At 36.0% G+C, this 24451-nt stretch overlaps 1 protein-coding gene across 1 annotated transcript; it reads right to left on the bottom strand.

The window, feature by feature from the left end:
* Positions 1–2514: 2514 nt before the first annotated feature.
* Positions 2515–6152, bottom strand: LOC149158440 (serine hydroxymethyltransferase 4-like). The gene is made up of 4 exons (XM_089436218.1): positions 5291–6152; positions 3457–3847; positions 3223–3324; positions 2515–3007 (listed from the first exon to the last, which is right to left on the bottom strand). The coding sequence occupies exons 1-4, from the start codon at positions 5966–5968 to the stop codon at positions 2766–2768; spliced, it is 1413 nt and encodes a 470-aa protein (XP_089292344.1). The 5' UTR covers positions 5969–6152; the 3' UTR covers positions 2515–2765.
* Positions 6153–24451: the final 18299 nt, after the last annotated feature.

Genomic DNA, 24451 nt, shown 5'->3' with positions numbered 1-24451 from the left:
TATTGGAACAAATATTTTTCCATTTATTGATTACTTATGTAAATTGTTGCAATGAAATTCTTACTTGTTTAATAAGTTGTAAAAGAAATTGCTCTGGACTTGGAACACGACTGACAATATTCTCACTATTAAATTGGGATAGCCGTAGTCTACCTGTTAGACATTTTGGAGTTTTTACATGCATATTCCCAGTGGAACTTGCACAAGATCGGGCAAAGATTTTTTGAAATCACAATTTGAGTTGTGAACTCTCCACAATCCGAGTGCCCTAGGGGTTTTTCACATTTCAAATAACAAAAGATAACAATTTGACCAAAAAATGTTTGGCTGAATTCAGGCCAAAGGCTCCAAAACATCTAGTAGTTAGTTAGACAACGCCAAATTGAGATATGAAGCTTTATCTTTTGGAACGGAGGATGGTGACAACAAATGGTGGTGGTTACTATTCAAGAAATGGAAGAGCCCTTTCAAAACTCATATTTATTTGGCTGGCAATGGCAAATAGGATGTTTGACCTGGGACAATGGACAAAAGAGAGGGTGTCAAAGGCCAAATAGATGTTTTCTCTGCAAGATTGAGGAGTTAATGGATCTCTTGCTGTGCATATTTGGAGTGAAGTATTCCAATTATTAGATTGTCCTATCACATGGAATGCAGATTCTTTAGAGCTCTGTATGAGACAGTGGGTGACAAATACATAGTTAAGTTTGTTCAAAGACCTTCCTGGCTCTAGATTGTGGTGAATATGCCTCCAAAAGGAATCAAATTTTGTTTAAAGATAAAAATGGAATACCAAGGCTAATGGCTCATAAGATCTGAGTCGCTTTTGAGGAATTAAAATAAAAAGATCAAGCATGTCTAAATAGAACAAGCCTAGCAGAGCTGCAGTGTTCAATTTATCTATGAACACTTTCTCTACGACCAGTATTTTTTTTATTGATGGCATCAACGACGGAATGCATTGTAGTGCAAGCATGGTTCTGTATCTCTCTTCTGTGCACTTCACTTTTATCGTTTAAAGGTGGGAGTTGAGGCTGAAACAAAATCTTGAGCTAAGTTTATGGTGCTCTAAGCACTTCCTTTATTTCTCTAATAAAAAAACAGCTCTAGGTGATAGGGAACTCAAAGGTTCGTGTGCACTGATTTCAAAGGAAAGCACCCCTTAGTAACACAGGATCCAAGAACTACAAGAGTCCTATAACTATTATTTGGGAATACATTTACAAGATGTTCAAGTAACACAGGATTCAAGAACTACAAGAGTCCTATAACTATTATAGGAGAATAAATTTACAATATGTTCCACCAACAAGCAGATACATTCTCATAGTAAGCTATTGCCTTGGAAGAAGGGCTCTTCTAGTCTACAAAGAATTTCAAGGCGAGGTGGCTCCTCTGGAGGTTCAAAAATCATTATTTTGAGACATGTTTTGTGGGTTCCAGTTTTCAAGGTAAGTCTGTCTTTTCTGTGCGTTTTTAAGTTTTAGGGTTTTTGTATGGCTAATTATGTGTAAGCTGGACAGAACAAGATACGTTTGAATTAGTCTTAAGAGTGGCCTGGCTGTGTGTTGAAGGTTAATCCGAGAATAAGATGCTTGAAAATTTGATCAGTTTAATATTTTGATTTCCTTTGAAATAGCAAATACAGATTTTTTTCTCAAACAAAAAGGTATTGTTAGCAAATACAGATTTTTTTCTCAAACAAAAAGGTATTGTGATCACAATTTTTGTAACAGGAATAGAAACAAAAAAAAAAGGTATTGCGGTCACAATTTTTGTAGCAGGAATAGAAACAAAAAAAAAAGGTATTGCGGTAACAATTTTTGTAGCAGGAATAGAAACAAATAACAAATTGTCTCTGGAAATGAAGGACAAAGCCTCTAATTTTTGGCACTGATTGATGAAACCCATGGTTGTATTTGCTTGCATAGGCCACTTGGCATTGAGTAAGCCGGGAAGAATCAAGATGCAGTTTTTGGCTCAGCCTTCATTGCTATGGTCCTTAAAGTAGAGACAAAACCATCCACCTATAACTGCTGCTTCCGTGAAGTGTACGCAAAATAGTTACAAGAAAAAATACCATCCCAACAAACCTGGGCAAATTGAAAACTCAAACAAAGTGCACATGAAATCTACAAGGTGAAATGCCTCCAAATGATTAACAAATACCATGAAAAAGGGTATACTACATCTGAATTATTGTCATTACCAGAGAAACAGGACCAATGGAGGATCTGGTTGAGTTTTAGAAGGCAAAATGAATTTCCCAGCTCTCCCTCACGAACTCCCATGGAGTAAGAGCAATACATTTTTTATTTAAACAAAAATATGGGGCTATGTATAATTCCCCTCTAGTCACAAAAGTAACTTGTTTATTGAAACCGATAGAGAACTATCACCATTTTACATATAAGTATTTCTTTTAATCGGCTAACAAAATAAGATTGCATAGCTCCAATTGCAGAATTTGCCCAATGCATGGGACATGTAAACAAAAGCAGAAGATTACAAAGATGACACCGGAAAAAGACTAGACTTTGTGTATGTTTAACTGAAAAATCAATTCAACACATCTGACTAATAAATTTAGTCATCTTCTACTGATTACACCAGTAAATAAGTCCTCAAATTTTGAGGACTGTGAAACTCGCGAGCAATACATATTTATTCATCAAGCTATAGAATATATCCCTCTAGCTACCAACTTTTAATGCTAACAGCAATGCACCCAAAAGGAAAAGGAATTATGATATTCCTATGATCACTTATTGGAACTTCATTGTAGCTACATCAAAGCCAGGCATATCAAACTGTGCAGAGAATTTCTCCACTTGAGCTTTCAGATTTTCAATGTCCTTGTTGCCCGCCAAACCTTTGTTGAAGTCCTTGAGAAGCTTCCCATGTTCGCTCTGGATAGCCAAAGTGATGATAATAGACTGGTGGAGGAACTCTCCAATCTGCTCAAAATCGGCTTCCTTCAGACCTCTGGAGGTCATAGCAGGGGTACCTACAATGACAGAACAAACATGTTAACGAAATAAAAACACCCAATGCAAACAATCAAGATTCAATCTCCAATCACCCACTAGTGAATGCCGTCTTATCTATTATATTTCTAACCTCAGCATCTCTTCATAATACGAACTGAAATATTCTACTGAAGATTGTTGAAGCATGATTACTCTACTAGTCTTACGAGATTTAAATGCAGCATTCACTTACCAATACGAACACCCCCAGGGGACAGAGCACTACTGTCACCATAAACTGCATTCTTGTTGATTGTTATATTACACAGGTCACACACTTTCTCCACCTTATTTCCTGCAATAAGCAAATAATTGATTGCATATTTCTCTTAAGGATTCCAAAGTTCTTAATAAATGAAGTAAAACAAATTAACCAGAGTATGTTCAAATTACAGATTGCACGTTAGTCAAGGTTAAATGTTCTTACCAGTCAGTCCAATTGGCCGGAGATCCCACAGAACTAGATGATTTTCTGTCCCACTTGTAACAAGCTTGTATCCCTTGCTCATCAAGTAGTTACCAACAGCAACCGCATTTGCCTTGACCTGCTTGGCATAGGCCTTAAAACCAGGAGTCATAACCTGCTTAAGAGCCACAGCCAATGCTGCAATCTGGTGGTTGTGTGGCCCTCCTTGAAGGGACGGAAACACAGAAAAGTTTACTCTGTCCTCGTAATCATAGAGGGCACCTTCTGGCTGTCCCTTTTTAGGAGGCTTTGGGCCTTTCCTATAGAAGATCATCCCTGCTCTTGGACCCCTCAAACTCTTGTGGGTGGTTGTGGTAACCAAATCACAATAGTCAAATGGATTTCCAGCTTCCTGAATTGCAACAACAATGTAGATGGGGTTAAAAAGTAACCAATTTCGTACATTTAATGACTCTATGCATTTATATTAAGGAAGCAGCTTTTTACTTCTTGTGATGAATATCATCCACATCTCAGAGCTAGTGCCCTTTCCATGGATGTACATACTACATTGTAGACCTTACGCTAACAAGTATGTATTCTTGATATCAAGAAAATACCATCTGGAATGCTATCCCAGCATGCGACAGAACTGTATCTTAAAAAAGGGCCAAAAAATGGGGAAACTTCATGTGAATCCAAGATCTTTTTTTAATATGGCAGTCATTTATAATCCACAGATCTAAATTACATGTGATTCTCAAAAAGCATGCTAAGCAAGTTAGAGAACTAACCCCGAGAATGTAGCTTCTGTGAAGCACAGAAACTCATCTCAAAGTCCAAATAGTGCTAAGCAATTTACTTTCAAAGAACTTGGGTATGCTCCAAAACTCACTAGACCTGTTTCATTTTTGTCATCCCAACGAAAAGGTTGTAGATGATATGAAGGATATATCAAAATTCAGGCCACAACTAGGTATGTACTGCTAGAATAGAGAGTAGCATAATTGAGTACATTTAAAAATGCTAAACTGGAGAACAAGATCTCAGAACACGAACATGGTATAATCCACGAATAGGCATTCACTACGCAAACAACCTGGATCTGAAACGCTGACCAGTTTAAAACACACCTTACATATGGAAAAAACAAAACAGTAAAAACATCTGAAAATAATCAGTCCAAATCAGATATTTCAATTCAAGTACAATTTCTCACTGTAAAATGCATATGAATCACTTCCAAAGGATGGGTGGCAAGTTTCAAAGAACGGCTTTCATGAGTTTCAAAGGATGAGGTCAATTGCGGACCCAGACAATTTGGTGGATAAGATACCCATCGGAACTAGCACGTAAGTCCAGGTTTTATGATGACCAAAACACCTGCCCCTTACTCGATGATGCAGCCCCTTTGGCCTTGTTTCTTCAAACATTTCCAAAAAAAGACGATGCAGCACATGTTTGTCACGTCCCTTAGAGTAAAACAAGCATGCTTCTCCCTTAATGAGCAAAAAGTGCAAATGAAATACCCGAAAGAAAGCTCTCATTCCTCAACCCTAAAACTTAAACCATGATGATCAGAACCATCTTACACGCATCAGCCAATTTAACAGAGAAACGTACCTTACCGTGCATGTGAGTATAGTGACTCGATGGGAAATATCTGGTGACCAGAAGTTGGCAAATTGCACTAAAGTCTCAAATTCATTCAAATCCATAAAGCACACCACTAATTGAGAAGCCCAAAGAAACTCATGTAAAGAAACACAGGATATAAATATATAACATGGATGCCTTCAACATGATCTATTCAAGGAATTGTAACAGAGAATGTCAAGGAAAACAGAAAGGGTACCTGAGCAGCAACAAGGCCACTGATGTGAGCCATATCACATAAGAGCATGGCACCACATTTGTCAGCAATGGAACGGAACCTAGCATAATCCCAGTCCCTGGGATAAGCACTTCCTCCACATATAATAAGCTTAGGCCTGAAATCCAGGGCTTTCTCCTCCAGCTTGTCATAATCAATGAACCCAGTCTCCTGGCTGACCTTGTAAGGCAAACTCTCAAAGTAAATAGATGTAGCAGAAATCTTTTTACCACCAGAGGTGTAATATCCATGAGTGAGATGGCCACCAGAAGGCAAATCCAGCCCCATGATGCGGTCATGTGGGTTCAGCAGGGCTGTGTAAGCTGCGAAGTTAGCGGGGCTCCCAGAGTAGGGCTGCACATTCACACCCCATTTCTCGGAATCCAGATGGAAGGCCTGGAGGGCCCTTGATCGGCACAGATTTTCAATGAGATCTATGTATTCGTTACCACCGTAGTATCTGTTGCCAGGCATGCCCTCGGAGTATTTGTTTGTGAGGGGAGTTCCAAGAGCTTCAATGACTGCCAGGGATGTGAAGTTCTCGGAGGCTATGAGTTCGATTCCCCTGCATTGCCTTCTCTTCTCCTTCTCAATCAGATCAAAGATCTCCTCGTCCACAACCTTCAGTGGCGTGTTGCCCCATACGTTCACGGGATCCATTATTCAGAACGAAACAAGGAAATGCAATGGCAAACCCAAAGTAGGAAAGGGCACACTAGTGTTGCCCAGATGAAAAAATGGGAAGGAGAAATGATCCGGATGTCAGCCCAGATCTAGAGATTCCGGAAATCCACAGACCTTGCTTTAGCTTGGCTGTGTGGCACAGGATAGAGGCTGGGATCGTGTAATATTTATAGTGGTGGAGGAGAAGATGGTTCGATATTTTGCCTTTGGTCCTGAAAGTAGGTAAGATTGCGCTAGGAAACCGCCTTCTTACCATTTACTCTAGGAAACCCTAGTTACATCATAATTTACCCTAGGAAACCCTAGTTACATTATATCGTTTTCACTCTTTCTTGATCTGAATCATTAGAGATTTCCAATGATAAAAAAAATTTATCCAATTCTTTTTCCAAAAAGTTTGCTATTCTTCCATTTATTAGAAACATCATTTACCTTGTTAAAGAAAATTCTGAGCCTCCTACTTTAAACAGAGCTGTGTTCACCATATTATTTGGCTCCACCGTTCATTTATTTGACCTCCTGTTTGGCGTTTGGTAAGGATGTATGTGGGGTACCTTAATTTAATTTAAGGTTCAGTTCGTTAACATAACAGAAGTATCTCAATGCCTAAGTTAAGCTAATATTAATTTAATTTAGCATGTGGCTCTTAGCAAGCATCTAATTGGTAGAAAGGGGACTATACAAATATAACTATATATGTTTATTTTATTCAACAACAAGGTTGGTCCAGCTTACATTTAACTAAAATTAATTTTATTTAACCTATAATTCGTTAATATAGAGATGGTTAAATGTCTCATTAACATAAGGATTCTAATCTTTATTGTGGATGTCTTTTTTTTAAGGGAGATAATGAAGGGATGTCACCGTCGGGGAAGTGGGGATGGATGATCCACTCACCATGTAGTTTGTATGAGTGGGTGGCATGATATGGTAGGTTTAATTATATAGGTTTGTGTTTGGATAGAGGGTTTAACAGGGATTATAATATTATATGGGAGAGATGATAGTAGAGTTTTTATAGTGAGGAAAGGGGTGAGTAGTTGTTGAATTTAAGCTTATGTGATCTATATCAAATTTATTGAGAAGTGTATGGATAGTTATTATTAGTTAATGATTTTTGGTAAGAAAGTAGGTAGTTTTTTAGTATTATTTTTTTTTTACTACTCGATTTTTTTGACTTCACTATTTTTAAATGTTTTGAAGATAATTTTTCTCATTGGTGTTAAGATTAGAGTCATTTTGAGTCTGTGTTCATGCGTTATGGCTCAAAGAAGTGTTGTCATTCTTGGACATCCTTATGTGGTTCTAGTCCCTTTGTGAGAATTAGTTTATGTTTTGAATTTACGTGTAAAATTGCAAGCTCCTCTCTTGGTTCCAAATAGAACTTTCTTTGCCATTCCCCTCTAATTTTGCACTCATGGAAGTCTTTGGATTTCATCCCACCTTGAAGTCTCACATCCAACTTTGTTTCTTCCATGGGTCTTAGTCTTGGTTCTACCTATGTATGGGAGTTAGATTGCCCCCATCCTAGTTGTTGACAAAGCTCTTTTTTCATCTTTCTGTGGTTTCACAATGTCGAGAGGTGTTAGGTCTAGGGGTATCAGGGGCATAGGGAACTCGTCAACCTCTAGGTTCAAGGGCTCAATAAATGGCAGAAAGATCAACACCCACTTATGTGCACAATACTCCTTTTGAAACTAGAAGAGAAAGCCAATATGCGAAAAGTGAAGCAAGGGTAGAGAGAAAATTCAACTTTGATTATGAGGTAGAGGAAGGGGTGGAAAGATAGATTCCAAAAACTAGGAATACCAAAACTAGACAAGCTAGATATATACTAACCATTAATCTGTACTAGCGGTGCAAAAACAATAAGGGGAAAAGTGTTGGTTTGAGCGTTCAAAAACTCAAAAAGATAACATACTCAACATTGAGGAAGTGCATATGTAGATGAGGAATCTTAATGATAAAATCACAACCCTAGCTAAGAAGATAGTGGATATGGGTTTCTCTAATTTTAAGGAGGATTCAAAGGTTCTAGAAACCATTCAGGTGGACTTACCATCAAAATAAATGTTATTGTTAATAAAATTTTGTTTTGCATAGTAGTAGTAGCAAGGCTACAATTATAAAGATAAAAGCATTAGAACATTCAATAAATTATTAAACTTTTTCAAATTCTTACTTCTTTTATAATTTTGTGGTACAATTTATTTCAAGGGGGAAGTACATCCCCCTGAAGAAGCAACATATTACATATATACGCTGAAGCGAGCAGATACAACAGCCGAAGCTGTGGAGCGAATCCATCACATCAATCACAATATATCGTACATTCTCAATGAAACACTATAGGCTGTCGCGCAGTGCCACATACAGGGACTCGATCGCTGGTGGGGTGCGAGAAAACCGACTGCCCCAACCGTTGACCCGTGCACTCGTGTGTAAAAATATACTATTATGTTACAATTTATATAGATTAAAAATATACTAATGTGTTACTAATCTAATTTACCTAATAACAATAATAAAAAAATTATTCAAAAATAATAATAATAATAAATAACAAAAAAAAATATTATATATTTTCCCTATATTAATATAATTCTCTACCTAATTATCTTTTAAAAAAACATTCAGATGGATAAATGATGTTTCTATTCAAAATCTATTAACCTTAACCTAATTTCAACTTAATTTATTAAAAAAATAATTAATATCATATAAAAAATACTAGTGCTCCCAATTTAATCCACGTCATCCTTCCTACTTCACTTTTAGTCCACGTTATCCTTCATGCACGCTAAAAGACGCGTCACCTAGTGAGTGGGGCCAGGGTTGAGTGTTGTATGTCAATTTTTTGTTACCAACCCACTATAGTGTACACCAACCCACGTACCAACTCCGTTTGGTTTTGCCTAATTTTTCGGTTAGCCGTTCTCACGACGGAGTCATGGTGAGCTCATCCCCACGACAACTGATTAGGGGTTTGTTGAATATAGAAGTCAAATTGAATGCCAGGAGTGGATATCGTTTAGTGCGTGCCTAAATTATAACCGAAGGTGTATTTTATTTTAAGTTGATTAAGCCCCCCTTGCAGAAAGATTTTCAATTTTTTTCTTTTAATTTTCTTTCATCTGTAAAAGAGAACGATGTATAATAAGATATCTTTAAAATAATTTTAAAAATAATAGAGTTAGATTTAATAGTACTTAAAATCTTATCAAGTGGAATGAAGAGATTTTAGGAGGTGACACAAAGTGTATGAGGTTTAAAAAGGGAACAAAATAATAAGACTCAATACTATATATAGATATTATATACTTGTAATCAATGTTATTTCAATTCTATTTTTAAGTAAATATAATGGATTTTTTAAATAAAATTATATATATATATATATATATATATATCTTGAGTTTTTAATATCGTATTTATATAATTTGAGTAGGTTTAATGATCTTTTAAAATAAAATTTTAAAAATATATATATTTATAATATCGGAGTTTTTAATATTATATTTATAGAGTTTTAGTGGGTTTAATGGTTAAGAGCATGTGTTTTCCCTTAAGAGGTTATAGTTTCAAAATCAGAGGGGGCTAGAGTATGTATGCCTTCATAGACTTTAGTAGTCAAATTGTTGCGCAGAGGTGGGTCCCTTGTCCCTCAAACAAGGGGGTCTCATACACCAATTTGGTGTCAGCTTGGTCGTGACCTTAAAATTGAATAATTATAATATTATTATTATTATACAAAAGTGGAGAGGGTACTATCATGATAATTAATTCAATTTTCAAATTAATAAAATTATTAATAATAATTTTTTTATATATATATTTTATATTTGTGATTTATATAAAATTAGTGTATTAAACCTTGATGGGGTGGATGAAAATGGTGAGATCAACGAGGGGAGGGGATGTGGCCCTCCCACACTTTAAAAGGACGATGCATGACAAAGGCCATAAGCAAGTGGTGTAGGACGCCCGGAAGGTTCGAGAGACAAGTCAGTGAGTTTATAGCTTGGGTGACAATTTGTTTTCAGCAATTGTTTTTTTTGTTATGGGTGATTAGGAAGGTGGTAGGGAAAATGTTAAGTATGCACGGGTCGCCAACCTATGCATGTTCTTTTGATTGGTCGCTTGGGAGCAGAAGGTTAATACAGGTCAGTGAGGCTTGTGCTTCGGTTGTTATGGTGTGCTAACTCGCAGGGTTTGTGACCCCAAAGAGTTGAAGGGTGGCAAACTATCCTATGGTTGGTCGGAAGTGGTGAGGATGAGAACTCAATTGCACGGTCTCACTGCATAAGTTAAAAGGGTGTGATTTTCTTTTTTTGTTGGTCTAGTAAGTAATATGGCCCTACCTCTAGGCCCTAGGAACTTCTTTGTAATTGGAAGTCTAAGTGTGGTGGACGTTTTTTCTTTCTGGGTTTCCTCATCTTTGTGCTTTATGGAATTCACTGGGGTCCTTGTAGTCTTCATTGGTATCTATTGCGCAGCTCTGTCTCTAGTTTGTCTTAGGGCTAAGGGAGGGAATTTGGGGTATGGGACTCTCTACCTATGTCTGTTATGAAACCAGCGCAAGAAAAGATAGAAAAGATAGATCAACGCCTTAGAATTCAGCCTCTTCGAGGGGGCAACCTCCTTTACATTACATGAATGAACAATTCTTGGATGATACAAATGACAAAACCTCCTTTCTATATATAGGAGTCTAAGGAGTCACAATATAATCCAGCCGACCTAACAATAATAATATAAAGCCACAAAAATAATAATAGAGGGATTCTATGGGGCACAGAAATAACAATATGTGGGTAATAGGGGCACAACAATATAAATAAGGGGTATAACTACAATAGTAATGGGGTAATCACTAGTATTATAGGGACACAACATGCCCCTCTCCTTCAAAAAAGTGTTGTCCTCAACACTTGAGTAGTTCTGGATACTTCTGCATAAAATTCTCATCCTCCCATGTGGAATCTTCAGCGGATAAGTTCTTCCACTTGATAAGATACTCTGAAATTGATTGATTTCGTAGCTGTCGAGTTCTTGTTTCTGTGACTGCTTCCGGTTCCAATATAATTTTTCCTTCCTCGTCAAGTTCTGGCAATATTGTTTGAACTGGGAGCTTGTCGCCTATAACCTTCTTTAAACATGAAACATGGAAAACAGGGTGCAATCGAGAAGCTGCAGGAAGCTCCAATTTGTATGCCATAGTACCAATCTTTTCCAACACCTTGTACGGACCATAATACTTTGGTGATAATTTATTATCCTTCTTAGCTTGCTTTAGGGACATTTGCTTATATGGTTGTAGCCGTAGGAATACCCAATCACCTACATCAAAACTTCTTTCACTGCGATGTTGATCTGCCTGTTGTTTCATTCTATTTTGTGCCAACACGAGGTTATCCTTTAAGAGTTGGAGGACTTGTTGTTGATGTTCGATGTGATGTTCCACTGCTTGAACCTTAGAATTTTCTCTTAAATATGATGTGATTGATGGTGGTTGGTACCCATAAAGTGCCATAAATGGGGTCATTTTTGTTGCTGTATGGAAGGAAGTGTTATACCACCATTCAGCCAGAGGCAACCATTTGACCCATTGTGTCTGTTTATCAGATACAAAGCAACGAAGATATCCTTCCAAACATTTGTTTACTATCTCAGTTTGCCCATCAGATTGAGGATGATAAGATGAGCTATGAGCTAACTGAGTACCAAGACAAGAAAATAATTATGTCCAAAAATTTCCAGTGAAAATGGGATCTCTGTCACTTACAATAATCTTTGGGTTTCCATGTAGCTTTTGAACTGTTTCCATAAATGCAGTAGAAACTGTACTGGCTTTAAATGGATGTGATAATGCACAAAAGTGTGCATACTTGGTAAGTCTGTCAACTACCACCATGATGACACTCTTTCCCTCAGACTTGGGTAAACCTGTGATAAAATCCATTGAAACCTCCTCCCAACGTTGGCTTGGAATGGATAAAGGTTGTAATAGACCCGGTGTCTTAATTGTTTCAACTTTATTTTGTTGGCAAACCAAACATTCCGCCACAAACTTTTGAATATCTGATTTAAGGCCATCCCAAAAAAATTCCTTCTTAACCCTGTGGTAAGTTTTTAAAAATCCTGAGTGCCCTCCTAAGGGAGAAGTGTGCAATTCCATAAGAATCTTTTGTTTTAGCTGGGAATTCTTACAGAGGTATAAGCGATCTTTGTACCATAACGAATCATTTTTCCAGCTAAATGTATCAGAAGTACTTGAATCTTGTTGTAGCTTTCGAATAAGTGCCCACACTTCTTCGTCATTCTTCCATTCCTCCTTTGCTTCGTTTATCCAATCTGGTTGGATAATAGAAATGGCACACAACAATGCTTCCACATCCTCATCCTTTCTTGAGAGTGCATCTGCCACCACATTTTGCTTCCCTTTTTTGTAGATGATTTCAAAGTCATAACCCAACATCTTTGTGACCCACTTTTGTTGCTCTTCAGAGGATAATCTTTGTTCTAAAAAGTATTTAAGGCTATCATGATCCGTTTTTACCTTGAAGTGTCTTCCCATTAGGTAGGGTCGCCATTTCTTAAGTGCATGGAGTATTGCCAACATTTCCTTCTCATAAATAGCTTTGCTTAAAAACTTTCCCTTGATTGGACGACTTTCAAAAGCAATGGGTCTTTCATCTTGCATTAGAACAGCACCAATTCCATTTCCTGAAGCATCACATTCCACAATAAAGGTTTTTGTGAAGTCCGGTGTAGCTAAGACTGGTGCTTGGCACATTGCCTCCTTAAGATGTTTAAAGGCCTTTGTTGCTTCCGGAGTCCATGAAAATGAATCTTTCTTCAATAATGTTGTTAGAGGTGCTGCTATTCTCCCATAATTCTTAACAAACTTGCGATAATACCCTGTCAACCCAAGAAATCCTCGCAGATGCTTTATGGATGTGGGGATTTTCCATTCCTTAATGGCTTTAATTTTGCTAGGGTCTACCTTAACTCCTTCATGAGATACAATATGACCCAAATATTCCACCTCCTGGACTCCAAAGAAACATTTGGATCTTTTTGCATATAATTGTTTCTCCTCCAATAGTTGTAGCACCTTGTCAACATGTTCAACATGATCCTTCCAAGACTTGCTGTAGATTAGTATATCATCAAAAAATACTAACACAAATTTTCTAAGGAATGGTTTGAAAATTGAATTCATCAAACCTTGAAATGTTGAAGGTGCATTGGTAAGGCCAAAAGGCATGACCAAAAATTCATAATGACCCTCATGAGTTCTAAATGCCGTTTTCGGAATGTCTTCAATCTTCATTCTGATTTGATGATATCCCGAACGAAGATCCAACTTGGTGAAGTAAATTGATCCATGCAATTCATCCAGTAATTCATCAATGACAGGAATGGGGAACTTATCTTTAATAGTGAGCTTGTTGAGCTCCCTATAATCTGGACACATGCGCCATGATCCATCCTTCTTGTGCACCAATACTACTGGAGCTGAGAAAGAACTTTGACTCGGTTGAATTATACCAGCCTCTAGCATTTCTGCAACCATACGTTCAATTTCACTTTTTTGGACATATGGATATCTGTACGGCCTGATGTTTGGAGGAACACTTCCTGGAATCAGATGAATAGCATGATCATGATCACGCATAGGTGGGAGACCTTTGGGAGTCTCAAATACCTTGGAATGATTGTCCAGGACTTTTTGGAGATCTGGAGAAATAGATGATTCCAATGTGGAAACATCTAGCGAACATAATTGTGCAATTACACCTCTTTGCTCCTTTTTTAGAAGCTTTGTCATGCCATTAGAGTTGATTATCTTTCCTGGTTTCCCTGCAATACCCCTTAATTCAACTTCCTTTCCTTCCACAGAAAATTTCATGAAAAGTTCTTGAAAATAAAAGCTATTGTACCCAAGGATTGTAGCCATTGGACTCCTAGTACAACATCAGCACCTCCCATTGGAATGGAAAGCATTGGGCTAGTCAATACATATTCTCCCATGGATAGCTTGATATTATGGCACTTTCCAGAACAATTTATTGTTCCTCCATTTGCAATCATCACTTGACACTCTGGTGCTGGATATAGGAAGCAATTCAATTCTTTTGCTACCCTACAATGAATAAAATTGTGGGTGCTTCCTGAATCAATCAACACTATTACCTTTTTCTTCTTGATTTGTCCTTCTATCTTGATGGTTTGAGGAGTGGTAATTCCCACCAATGCATTACAAGATATGGTCGGATTTATTTGTTCTTCATCTAGGCTTTGTTCCTGGAATATATCCTCTTCTTTTGACCTTTCTTGCTCCTTTTCTTCTTCCTCTTCACAATCTATGTAGAATAATTTCTTCTCAGCACATTATGACCTTTTGTGTATTTGCTATCACAATTGTAACAAAGCCCTTTTGCTCTTTTTTCTTCCAATTGTTGTGGTGTCAACCTTGTAGGTTGTGGAAGACTATGGGCAACAACACTTCCGTCTTTATAGTTGTGAATGGTATGCTTCCTAGTTGCCATAATTTTGCTTTCCATTTTTCTTGCTAACCTGAATGCCTTCTCTAATGAATCAGGTTCCCAAAGGCGCACATCATGTTGGATATTATCCTTTAAAGACCCTATGAACACATCAATCCTATGCTCCTCTGGAATATCTTTTACCCTTATGTTCAATTTTTGGAACTCCTCAATGTGCTCCATTATTGAACCCTTTTGTTTGAGACTTATCAATTGGCTAAAAAAAGTGTTGCTTTTTGTATCCTCATAATGTGCTATCAATTCTTCCGTAAAAATTGCCCAAGTGATAAATTGTTTACGAGAACAAAGCCATTGATACCATACAAACTGATTTGGTTCCAAATATAAAGTTGCCATACGTACCTTTTGTGTGTTTTGCACATTATTGAGATCGAAGAATTGCTCCATCTGTAATATCCATGTGGCGGGATCCTTGCCATCAAACTTCCTCATATCGATTTTTGGAACATGGTGAGTCTTCGATCCAACATTAGAGTCTATGGAATCATGATTAACATTTCTTTTGTTCTCATCATGAGTTTCCTTTAGTACTCTTTCACCCTTAGTGACCATTTCTTGTAGCAACTTATCCATCTTATCATCCATGCCATCAATTTTAGCGTCCATGCCATTCACCTTAGCTTCCATGCCATCCATATTAGCTTCTACACCTTTCTTTAAACCGTCCATCTTAGCTTCTACATCTTTCCTTAAACCATCCATTTTAGATTCTGTTGCTTTTTGTGCAAGTGACACTTGTTGCACTTGTTCTTGTAATTTTGATATATCATATAGCATTTCTTCTTCTTCTTCATGAGTCATGCTAGAGCTTTCAGGCTCCTTACTGGGTGTTTGCATTTTCTTTCCTCAGGGCATCAGTTACCGATAATAATTCTCTAATATGCCCTTTGAATTCCTTCAAAATAAATTTTCAAACCAAGCTTAAGCAAAAATTAAAGAAAATCTACACACCTTTTTTCACTTTGTAGGAGCTCGATATTGCCTCCGATGTATCTCTATCCTTTCTGATTATCTAGTTCTGAATTTGTGACCTGTAGTAGCCCTCTGTGTCCTCTTTCCAATGCCACAAGTCTGACCAAATTGGATTCTCCAAGGAAGAGTTATGCGAAATCTCCCACAGTGACTTGATTATAGACTAGTTCAGTAGAGCGAACTTGTACGACGTGCCACGTGTCACTGTTTCAACCTTTGACTCTGAAACATATATAAAAGAAAACTACAGTCCGTCCTCTTTCTGTAACTTCTTACGAAATTTCAATCCGATGCTCAGAAAGAAAGTTATGACGATTTTCCCCAGGTCACCTGTTTTGAGTGTAATTCAGGAGTCTGCAAAAAGACCAACTTCCTCAGATCATATCTCCGAAAATATCGCGCGAAAAACTCTGAAATTCTGACCCAGGGTTCAGCGCGATTTCTTCTCAAATGGGTTTTTTTTGCGACTTCTGAAACGTCACAGAAAAATAGTTATAGCGAAAATGCCACTATGACCTGTTTGGAGCAGCGAAACCCTAGAATCCAAAGCTCTGATACCAAATGTTATGAAACCAGCTCAAGAAAAGATAGAAAAGATAGATCAACGCCTTAGAATTCAGCCTCTTCGAGGGGGCAACCTCCTTTACATTACATGAATGAACAATTCTTGGATGATACAAATGACAAAACCTCCTTTCTATATATAGGAGTCTAAGGAGTCACAATATAATCCAGCCGACCTAACAATAATAATATAAAGCCACAAAAATAATAATAGAGGGATTCTATGGGGCACAGAAATAACAATATGTGGGTAATAGGGGCACAAAAATATAAATAAGGGTATAACTACAATAGTAATGGGGTAATCAGTAGTATTATAGGGACCCAACAATGTCCTTGGAAGATTACTCCCTTGGTTGCTCGGGGTACTATGTTTAAGAGGCGCCCTTGGGCTCCCGGGGGTGCTTGTTCGGTGACACTAGTGGAAGATTTTGTAGTGCTTGACAATTTTTATCTTGTTGAGTTACAATGCAGGATTCCATTGTTGAGAGACGGTAATTGGATGGATGAATTAAATTGGTCTTGGTGGTCTAGCTTATTTGGAGGGATGCTTAGATAACAATGGTGTGTCTGGGGAAGTAAGGGGGCTCGTGGAGATCTGGCAGGGCGTGGTGGATGGGTGGGAGTAGTGGAAGGTGTTGGGGGTGTTGAGGTTATTTCTAAGGGCAAATTGGCTCATGAACATGTTTCGTCGCCTGGCCATGTGGGCGCGCCACCATCTTTGAAATCTTTAAACAGGTAGCTTTGGAGTCTTACTACACTCCTGGTGGAGTTGGGGCAATAGAGACATGATGATCAGAACAAGGTGATAACATTCATGAATGACTTATAACATAATCAATCGGAAATTCTAGATAGGACGGCTTCGCTTAAATGGAGCCAAAGACAAACTCATGAGTGACTAGATCAGATTGAGGGTTGGATTGACCACCCAAAGTTTCATGTTCATGGGGGCCTAGACCCCCATACATTTTTAATGTTGGATAGGCACCGACACCCCCTCATAATCCTTAATGGCAATGGGTTGCATATGTATTCTCTTTGTGTTTTGGATGCTTTGTGTATTTTGTTTTCGGACACGATGTAAATTTTGACACTTTGCTATCAATTTTTGTATCTCACTTAACCAATAAATCTAATCAAAGTGAGATCAGGAAAACAACAAATCTTAAACAAATTTGTTGTAGTATTTTGAAAAATTAATAAAAATTGTTTCATTGACAAAAAAATAATATATTAAAAATACAAGATACTCTATATCCAAAATTTATACATTAAAATGCAAAAGATATAATATCTCATATAAAAAACCATTATTGATTTTATAGTGTTGTTTATATATAATTGTTATCCATCTCCATTCTTTCATAATGCACTTATAATAATAATAATAATATCCATTTTTTAGGTCACAGCCAAGCTAGACACCAAATTGGTGTATGAGACCCCCTTGTTTGTGGGACAAGGGACCCACCTCTGCGCAGCAATTTGACTGCTAAGTCTACGAAGGCATACATACTCTACCCCCTCTAGTTTTGAACCTATAACCTCTTAAGAGGAAACACATGCTCTTAACCATTAGGCCCACTCAAACTGTATACATCAAATAAAATAAATAATTATTAATATGAAAAATGATTTAAGTTACGTTATCATCTTTTCAAATTTTAATTTATTTATTAAGAAAAATAATAAAAATAAGTAAAAGTTTTATGTTATGCAATTAAATGTGTTTAAATTAGTAATTCCAATATAAAAATTTGTTTAAATTATGCTATTATCTTTTCAAATTTTAAATTACTCACTAAGTAAAAATATGAAAATAACTCTAAACTTTTATGTTATCGTTTATTAGTGATCAAGGGGATTTTAATTTTGTTAGAGGAAGTTTTAGATAATGTTTATTGAGTTGGTTTTATTAGATTATGTTCTTTTAAATATCAAAAGTGTAATAAACTAGTTTGGGTAGTTGAGAGTTGTAAATCATTTATAAAAATCCCAAAATGAAGTTTAAAATTTGAATTATATATATAATAAAGATCAAAATTTGAATTAATTAATTATATATATATTAAAATTCAAAATTTAATATATATATATATTTCACTGGATATTTTTATTAGATCAATATATAATAATTTATACAACTTACTTTAATATCATCCAAGTGGGAGAGAGAGAGTCACTCTTATTGGATCAACATATAGTAATTTATGCAACTTATTTTAATACCATGTGTGTGCGAGAGAGTAAGAGAGAGATTCACTCTATGGCTTCCCTCCCTTTTCACTGTGAGTATTTTGAACGAAATTTAATTTATGGTAGGATGTTATTAGTTGTGGACTATGAGTTTGAGAGCCCTTGTACCAGTGGCATTTTTTGCACAATGTATGACTTATTGCATGCTCATCTTGATTCATCCGATCTCTCGCAATCCGATGTGATTTATTCTCGCGATGTTAGAGCAATTACTAACTTAGGCTTAGCAGAGGAGGCTAAGGTGGCAAATCCTTTTGGAGAACTATTACATGGTTGAAAGGGTGAAGCTCTAGTGAAATCCTCTTGTCTCCATGATAATTCTGATACTCACCCGAAATCTAAACATAGAAGGGTATTGAATGATCATAAAAATTGTGGCCATGGTAGTTGGTGAAGATGTGGGCCTTGCATAGATACCTATTCTTTTAAAAAGTGCGTTGGTGGGGAGATTCTCCAAGAAGTTTAATTTGATGTCTTCTAGATGTTGGTTGGAAACAAACTAGTGCCTGTTTTTTGTATACTCACTGTATCTTCACAACTAAATCGAGGTTGGCTATGTGCAATCTTTCATTTTGGAAAATAAGTTTCAAGTATTCTCAGCCAATATTAGTTGTGGGGGAAATTGGGTTTGGTATTGTAGAAATGGAATTTGGATTTTGACTTGGTTAGGGAGCCAATGTCCACTGAGAGAGTATGGTACATATTCCCTATTTTTCCCATGATGTTCTGGTTAAAATAAGTTAAGGAAGCTATTCAAAACAAAATTGGAAGATTTGTTGAGTTAGAATAGAATTGTCTAACAAAAGTTGATTTACAATGTGTATGGATGAATGTTGAAGTTAATTTTCGGGATGGTCTAGTGGAGGAGGTTGAGTTGGTATATGTGGATACAAATGGACATAGATTGTGGATTATTGGTAGAATACATTCCATTGCTATGCTTACAAGTGGGTAGGCTACCTCTAATATCAATGCAACAAGAACCCTCGGGGGTTGAAGTTACAATGAAAGACTTTGGTTCAAAAAACTCCTTCATGGGATATTAAGATTTCAACTCAAGATGAAAAGAGTTTGGTTTGTGTGCAACAAAAAAAGTGGAAGTTGGCAGTTCCCCATTGGTGTCGACACCTATAGGTATGAAGATTAAAACCCCTCCAAAAATGAGCGTACCCCTCCTGACATGAAATAATTGGTTTAGCGTTGTTAATGGTTGGTTTTGATTTATTTGATGATGTACAAAACACGATTTCTCTCTCCACTTCTAAACATACTTCAAACATTGGCACTTCCTTAGATAATTCTCTCCCTCCCCCTATGTCCCTGAATTACCTTGTCGTGTGCCCTGATTCTGAATCCCCCCCATTACCTATTGTGCCTTATTCGAAATCCACTTCTTTTGAGTCGAATTCCTCTTCATCCTTAGAAGTAGATCGAATTGAAAGGACAAAGGAGATTCATTGTGAAAAGGTGGGCAATAGAGAGGATTATGAGCTTCGACCAAGAATCAAATCCTCCTGGGATGATATTTCAAAAGACCAGTTGGTGGAGGATGCCCTTTTGGTTGGACATGCTGGAAAAAAGTCTTTCCTATCTAAGGCTCAATAAAGAGAAAAATAAGACATAAAACTAGGTAGAAAAAAAACCATTATGGGGGTCCTTGGAGCCCCAAAAAAGCCCCTTTGGGGGTTCAAAAATGATAATCCTATAGCTAAATGTAAGGGGGTTTGGGCCCCCCTTTATAATAGAAAAAAAAAAAAAAAAAAAAAAAAAACAACAACAACAACAACCTGATATAAGTGGAATGAAATCAGAGAGTTCAATATGGTCTAGAAGGTTTTAAATGTTTATGGTCCATATACAGACATGATTTCTTTTTGGGGCAACATGCTAGTCTTCAGTATCATGCCTCACTCTCCTTTCATCCTCAAAGGTGACTTGGATTTCACTTCTTCCATAAGTGAAGTCTAGAGGAAAAATATGAGATTAGACCCTTTGGATTCTTATTTCATTATTATTTTGAATCCCTCCATTTGTTCGATATAAATCCCATCAAATTGGTTCCTACCTAGTGAAATCTCCAATCTCCTGAGGAGGCAATCTAAAAAAGACTCGATATATTTTTTGTCTATGAATCCATAACGTCCACCAATCTGCTTCTTAAATCATGGGTGGATTTGAGTGGGATATCAAACCACGGCTATAATGTTATCTACAAGTTGCTCACAAAAAACATTTCAATGAGATTAAATCCCATTATGAGTTCTATCATCTCATAAGAAAAATTTGGTTTTCCTTAGAATAGACATATTCATGATGTGACGGTCTTGGCACTGGCCTAAGAATATTTACATTAAATAAAAACTAGGAACATACCTACCATAACATTGAAGATAGACTTAACCAAGACCTATGATCGATTAAGTTGGACTTTTATTAGACTATGTCTCATTCAATTGGGCAGGAGTCTAAAAACTATTCACTAGATTATGGGATGTATATCTTAAGTCAATTTTGTGGTTCTCATAAATGGGCATCCTTCTAATTTTTTCAAGGCAATAAAAGGCATTAGACAAGGATATTCATTGTTGCCTCTCCTTTTTCTTCTAGTTATAGAAGCCCTGAGTAAGATGATACAACATGTTATATCTTTAGGTGATCTAAGGGGCATTAATATCTCCAATCTGGTGTCCATTTCGCCTCTTATTCATTGATGATATACTTATTTTTCTTATGGCTTCATGTTCTAATATTTCACATATAAAAATAATAATCTCATAATTGGAAGTAGTCACACGCATGAAAATTAATGAAAGGAAATCTACTACTAGCTCATGTAATATCTTTGCTCATGTTAAGACTTTTCTTGATCAATTGTTCTCTTTTTAGTATAAATATTTGCATGAAGGCCTCAAATATTTGGGCTTCTTCCTTAAGCCTAATACATACAAGGTGGTGGATTGGCTTTGGCTTATGAAGATGATTGAGACTAGAATCTCAATGTGGTTGAATAGACTTCTATCTATGGGAGGCTATTAGTCTTGGTTAAATTGATGCTCAAAAGCATTCTTTAGAAAATTCGTAAACACAACTTTAAATTCTTATGCACCAAAAACATATCCTCATAAGGTACCCCTTTGATCAAATTGACATCCATTACAAATCCCAAACTTTTAGGATGTTGGGCTTGAAAAACATAGATTTGTTTAGTTAGTCTCTAGTAGCAAAAAGTTTGTGACGCCTTTTGAACAACAGATCCCTATGGGGTAAGGCCATGGGGGACAAATGTTCTCCATTGTTTGGAAGGCAGTGACTAATGTGTTCCCCATTATTGGTAATTAGAAGCATGGAAGATTGAGAATATGGGAACAATATTAGAGTAGCACTATTTCCATGGGAAGGTCATTAGAGAGAATTATAGTCTCAGAAGGCACTATAGCTTCTCTTCATGAATATAGTGTTTTCCCCTAGTAGATGCTTGTGCTCAACAAGCTGAAGAATAGGGTAGATGTGGTTGGAAATAAGCTATGGACTTAGGTCTCTTAGAGGAGGAAGTGTAGGAAGGGTAATCATCTGTCGGTCTTCTTGTCACATCCATGATTCGTCTATCTGATGAAGATGAAGATCACTTAATTTGGTAAAAAATCCAACTTTTGGAGAGTTAGCAACAAATTCAGGATACAAGGCACAGGTTGAAGCCCCTTTCAGTGGTAAATTTTGTTTGTGGTGGAAGTATCTTTGGAAACACAATGGTCCAGTAAAATGTAAGATGGTATTGTTGTTGGCTCTCACCAATAAATTGCATACATGGGACAATGGAATGTAGAGGGGATGAATTGGACCTAGCAAGTGCTCTCTTTATAGATTTGAGGAGGAAACCATATATCACTTATTTATTACATGCATTTTCTCCTTTCAGGTATGACCTTTTGCAAAAACCACTTTTACTTCTTTTGTTGGTTCTTGGGATAAGAATACTCTAAGTGGGTGCATCCTAGGTTGGGTTTCAAAATAATATGTTACTAAGTTCCTAGTTTTCCTTGCGTCGTTTGTTCATTTGTTTGGTGGGCCTAGAACTTAGCTATTTTCCAAGACAAAGTGGTACCAACATAGGTTGTTATGGGGATTAGTGTTTCCACTTGTAAAGCATTCATAACTAAAACAGAAAGGGAGAAAACTAGAATGTTACACATGCCAACCATTGATCAAGAAATCCCATGGGGATTCTTTGGTGGTGTCAGCCAAGGACACCCCCTCGTCCTACCCCCCCATAAGTAGATTTGGGGTAGTTTTATACATAAATAAACATCATTACATGTCTATCAGGAACTCCCCTGGTAGCGGATCAAACAACAACACATATTTTACAACACTTTGGACACTAATATATGTTGCAAATTTCAAGAATATAAAAAAGTTTCAGATCTTTGAAGACTCAAAACTAGTGGTGGATTGGGTCTGTGATCGTACTTACATCATTGCGCTCTTTCTTAAGTATATTTTATAGAACATAAAAGATGAAATGAGTTCACTGCAATGGTTCACATGCAAACATATCTACATGGAACTTAATATAAAAACTGGCCAATTATCCAAAGAAACTATGTAATGTCACCTAAGTAATATTGATATCTATGAATTTGTGAATGACCATGAAACAATAACCCTAGAGTTTCAAATCTAAAGTTTTTTTTATTATCATGGATTGATTTTCAATTTAATTATGAGATCCATTTTTTTAACAAACTTTATAAATAAAATAAATCTTGTGACGGTATATTTTCTATACGCAATATTTAAAAAAAATGTTTTTTATAAAATTTACTAAATGATGCATTTGTAAATACATGGTTAAGATATAAAAAAATAAAAATAAATCATAACTTTTAAAATTCGTAACTCAAACTATAATAATAATTTGCTCTTCATTGTTTTCCTTGTGCATATGCTTCAAGGTAAAAGAAACATCGCATTATGGTTGTTCCCGAAAGAGAGAACAAATTGCACGAGTTGTGTACAAAAGGTACATTATAAACTTTACTTAGGAAAAAAATGTTTTTTATAAATTTGGACCAAAAATTGAGTTGTAAATAGTCACGATGATAGTATATAAATATACATGAGATTATTTGTTTTTGTCGATGCAGTTATATATATTGGTTTATGGTAGATTATATTGTAATTATTTATACTCAAAATGATTTGAATTTCAATTAGTTTAGAAAATTTTAATTTTTTTAATAAAGTTTATTAAATTTTGAAAAAAATAATTATTAAATTAAATATTTTGAAAAAAATGATTTTTAAAATTTGAATTTTATTTTTTTTATTAGCTCAAATATATGAAATGACTAATTTACGGGGTTATAAATAGAATTTATCATAAATAAAAATTATTTTAGAAATAAAAAAATAAAAAACAAAAAACATTCTATATGCTACCAAGTGTCATAATAGTACACATATCAAATCTCAAATCTCAATATTCATGAAAATTTCATTATTTATTAAAATTAAAAATAAAATACTTTATGTCACCAGTGTCATAATACACACATCAAATCTCAATATTTATGAAAATTTCATTTCTAAATAAGCATGTCAAACTCAAGTTTGACTTTTAATTAATGTGTAACTTTTGAAAATAATTTACCAAGTTTACTCAAATTTTTGAAAATTTCTAACAATCACATTTTATTTTATGATATTCTTTTTTGGTGGTTATATATATATGATATTTTAATTGTGAAATTATTATTATTATTATTATTTTTATTTTATTTTTTTTTCACTTCTGGTTCACGGATACCATGGTCAGTGGTCCGCTACGTCCAGGATCGAAAGTCTCTAGAGTGGACCCCACCCGAAGGGGGTCACACCCCTCGGCCATCACAGACCTAACCCCAAGGGCTTTCGGGTTTCGACCCTGTGACCTCCCATTGGCGAGGCCCCAACTTGACCGATTGAGCTAACCCTTGGGGCTTAATTGTGAAATTATTATATATATATATTCACTTTTATATATAATATGAATATATATAATCTATTTAATATAAAATAAAAATAAAAAATAAAAAATAAAAAATAAAAT

This window comes from Pinus tabuliformis, chromosome 5_2 (assembly GCF_031772625.1).
Source record: "Pinus tabuliformis cultivar Carrire ecotype Pingquan chromosome 5_2, CPIR1, whole genome shotgun sequence".
Lineage (NCBI taxonomy): Eukaryota > Viridiplantae > Streptophyta > Pinopsida > Pinales > Pinaceae > Pinus > Pinus tabuliformis.
Note: the sequence above shows the minus strand (reverse complement) of the source record. Positions and strands in the feature narration are given on the sequence as shown.

What these genes read in the sequence shown, in the direction of transcription:
- LOC149158440 (XM_089436218.1), bottom strand. Translation starts at nt 5,968, where the DNA reads ATGGATCCCGTGAACGTATGGGGCAACACGCCACTGAAGGTTGTGGAC. An exon ending in GTGGCCTTGTTGCTGCTCAG is followed by an intron (nt 3,848 to 5,290) that starts GTACCCTTTCTG and finishes GTTGCAATTCAG; the next exon opens with GAAGCTGGAAATCCATTTGA. An exon ending in CCGGCCAATTGGACTGACTG is followed by an intron (nt 3,325 to 3,456) that starts GTAAGAACATTT and finishes TGCTTATTGCAG; the next exon opens with GAAATAAGGTGGAGAAAGTG.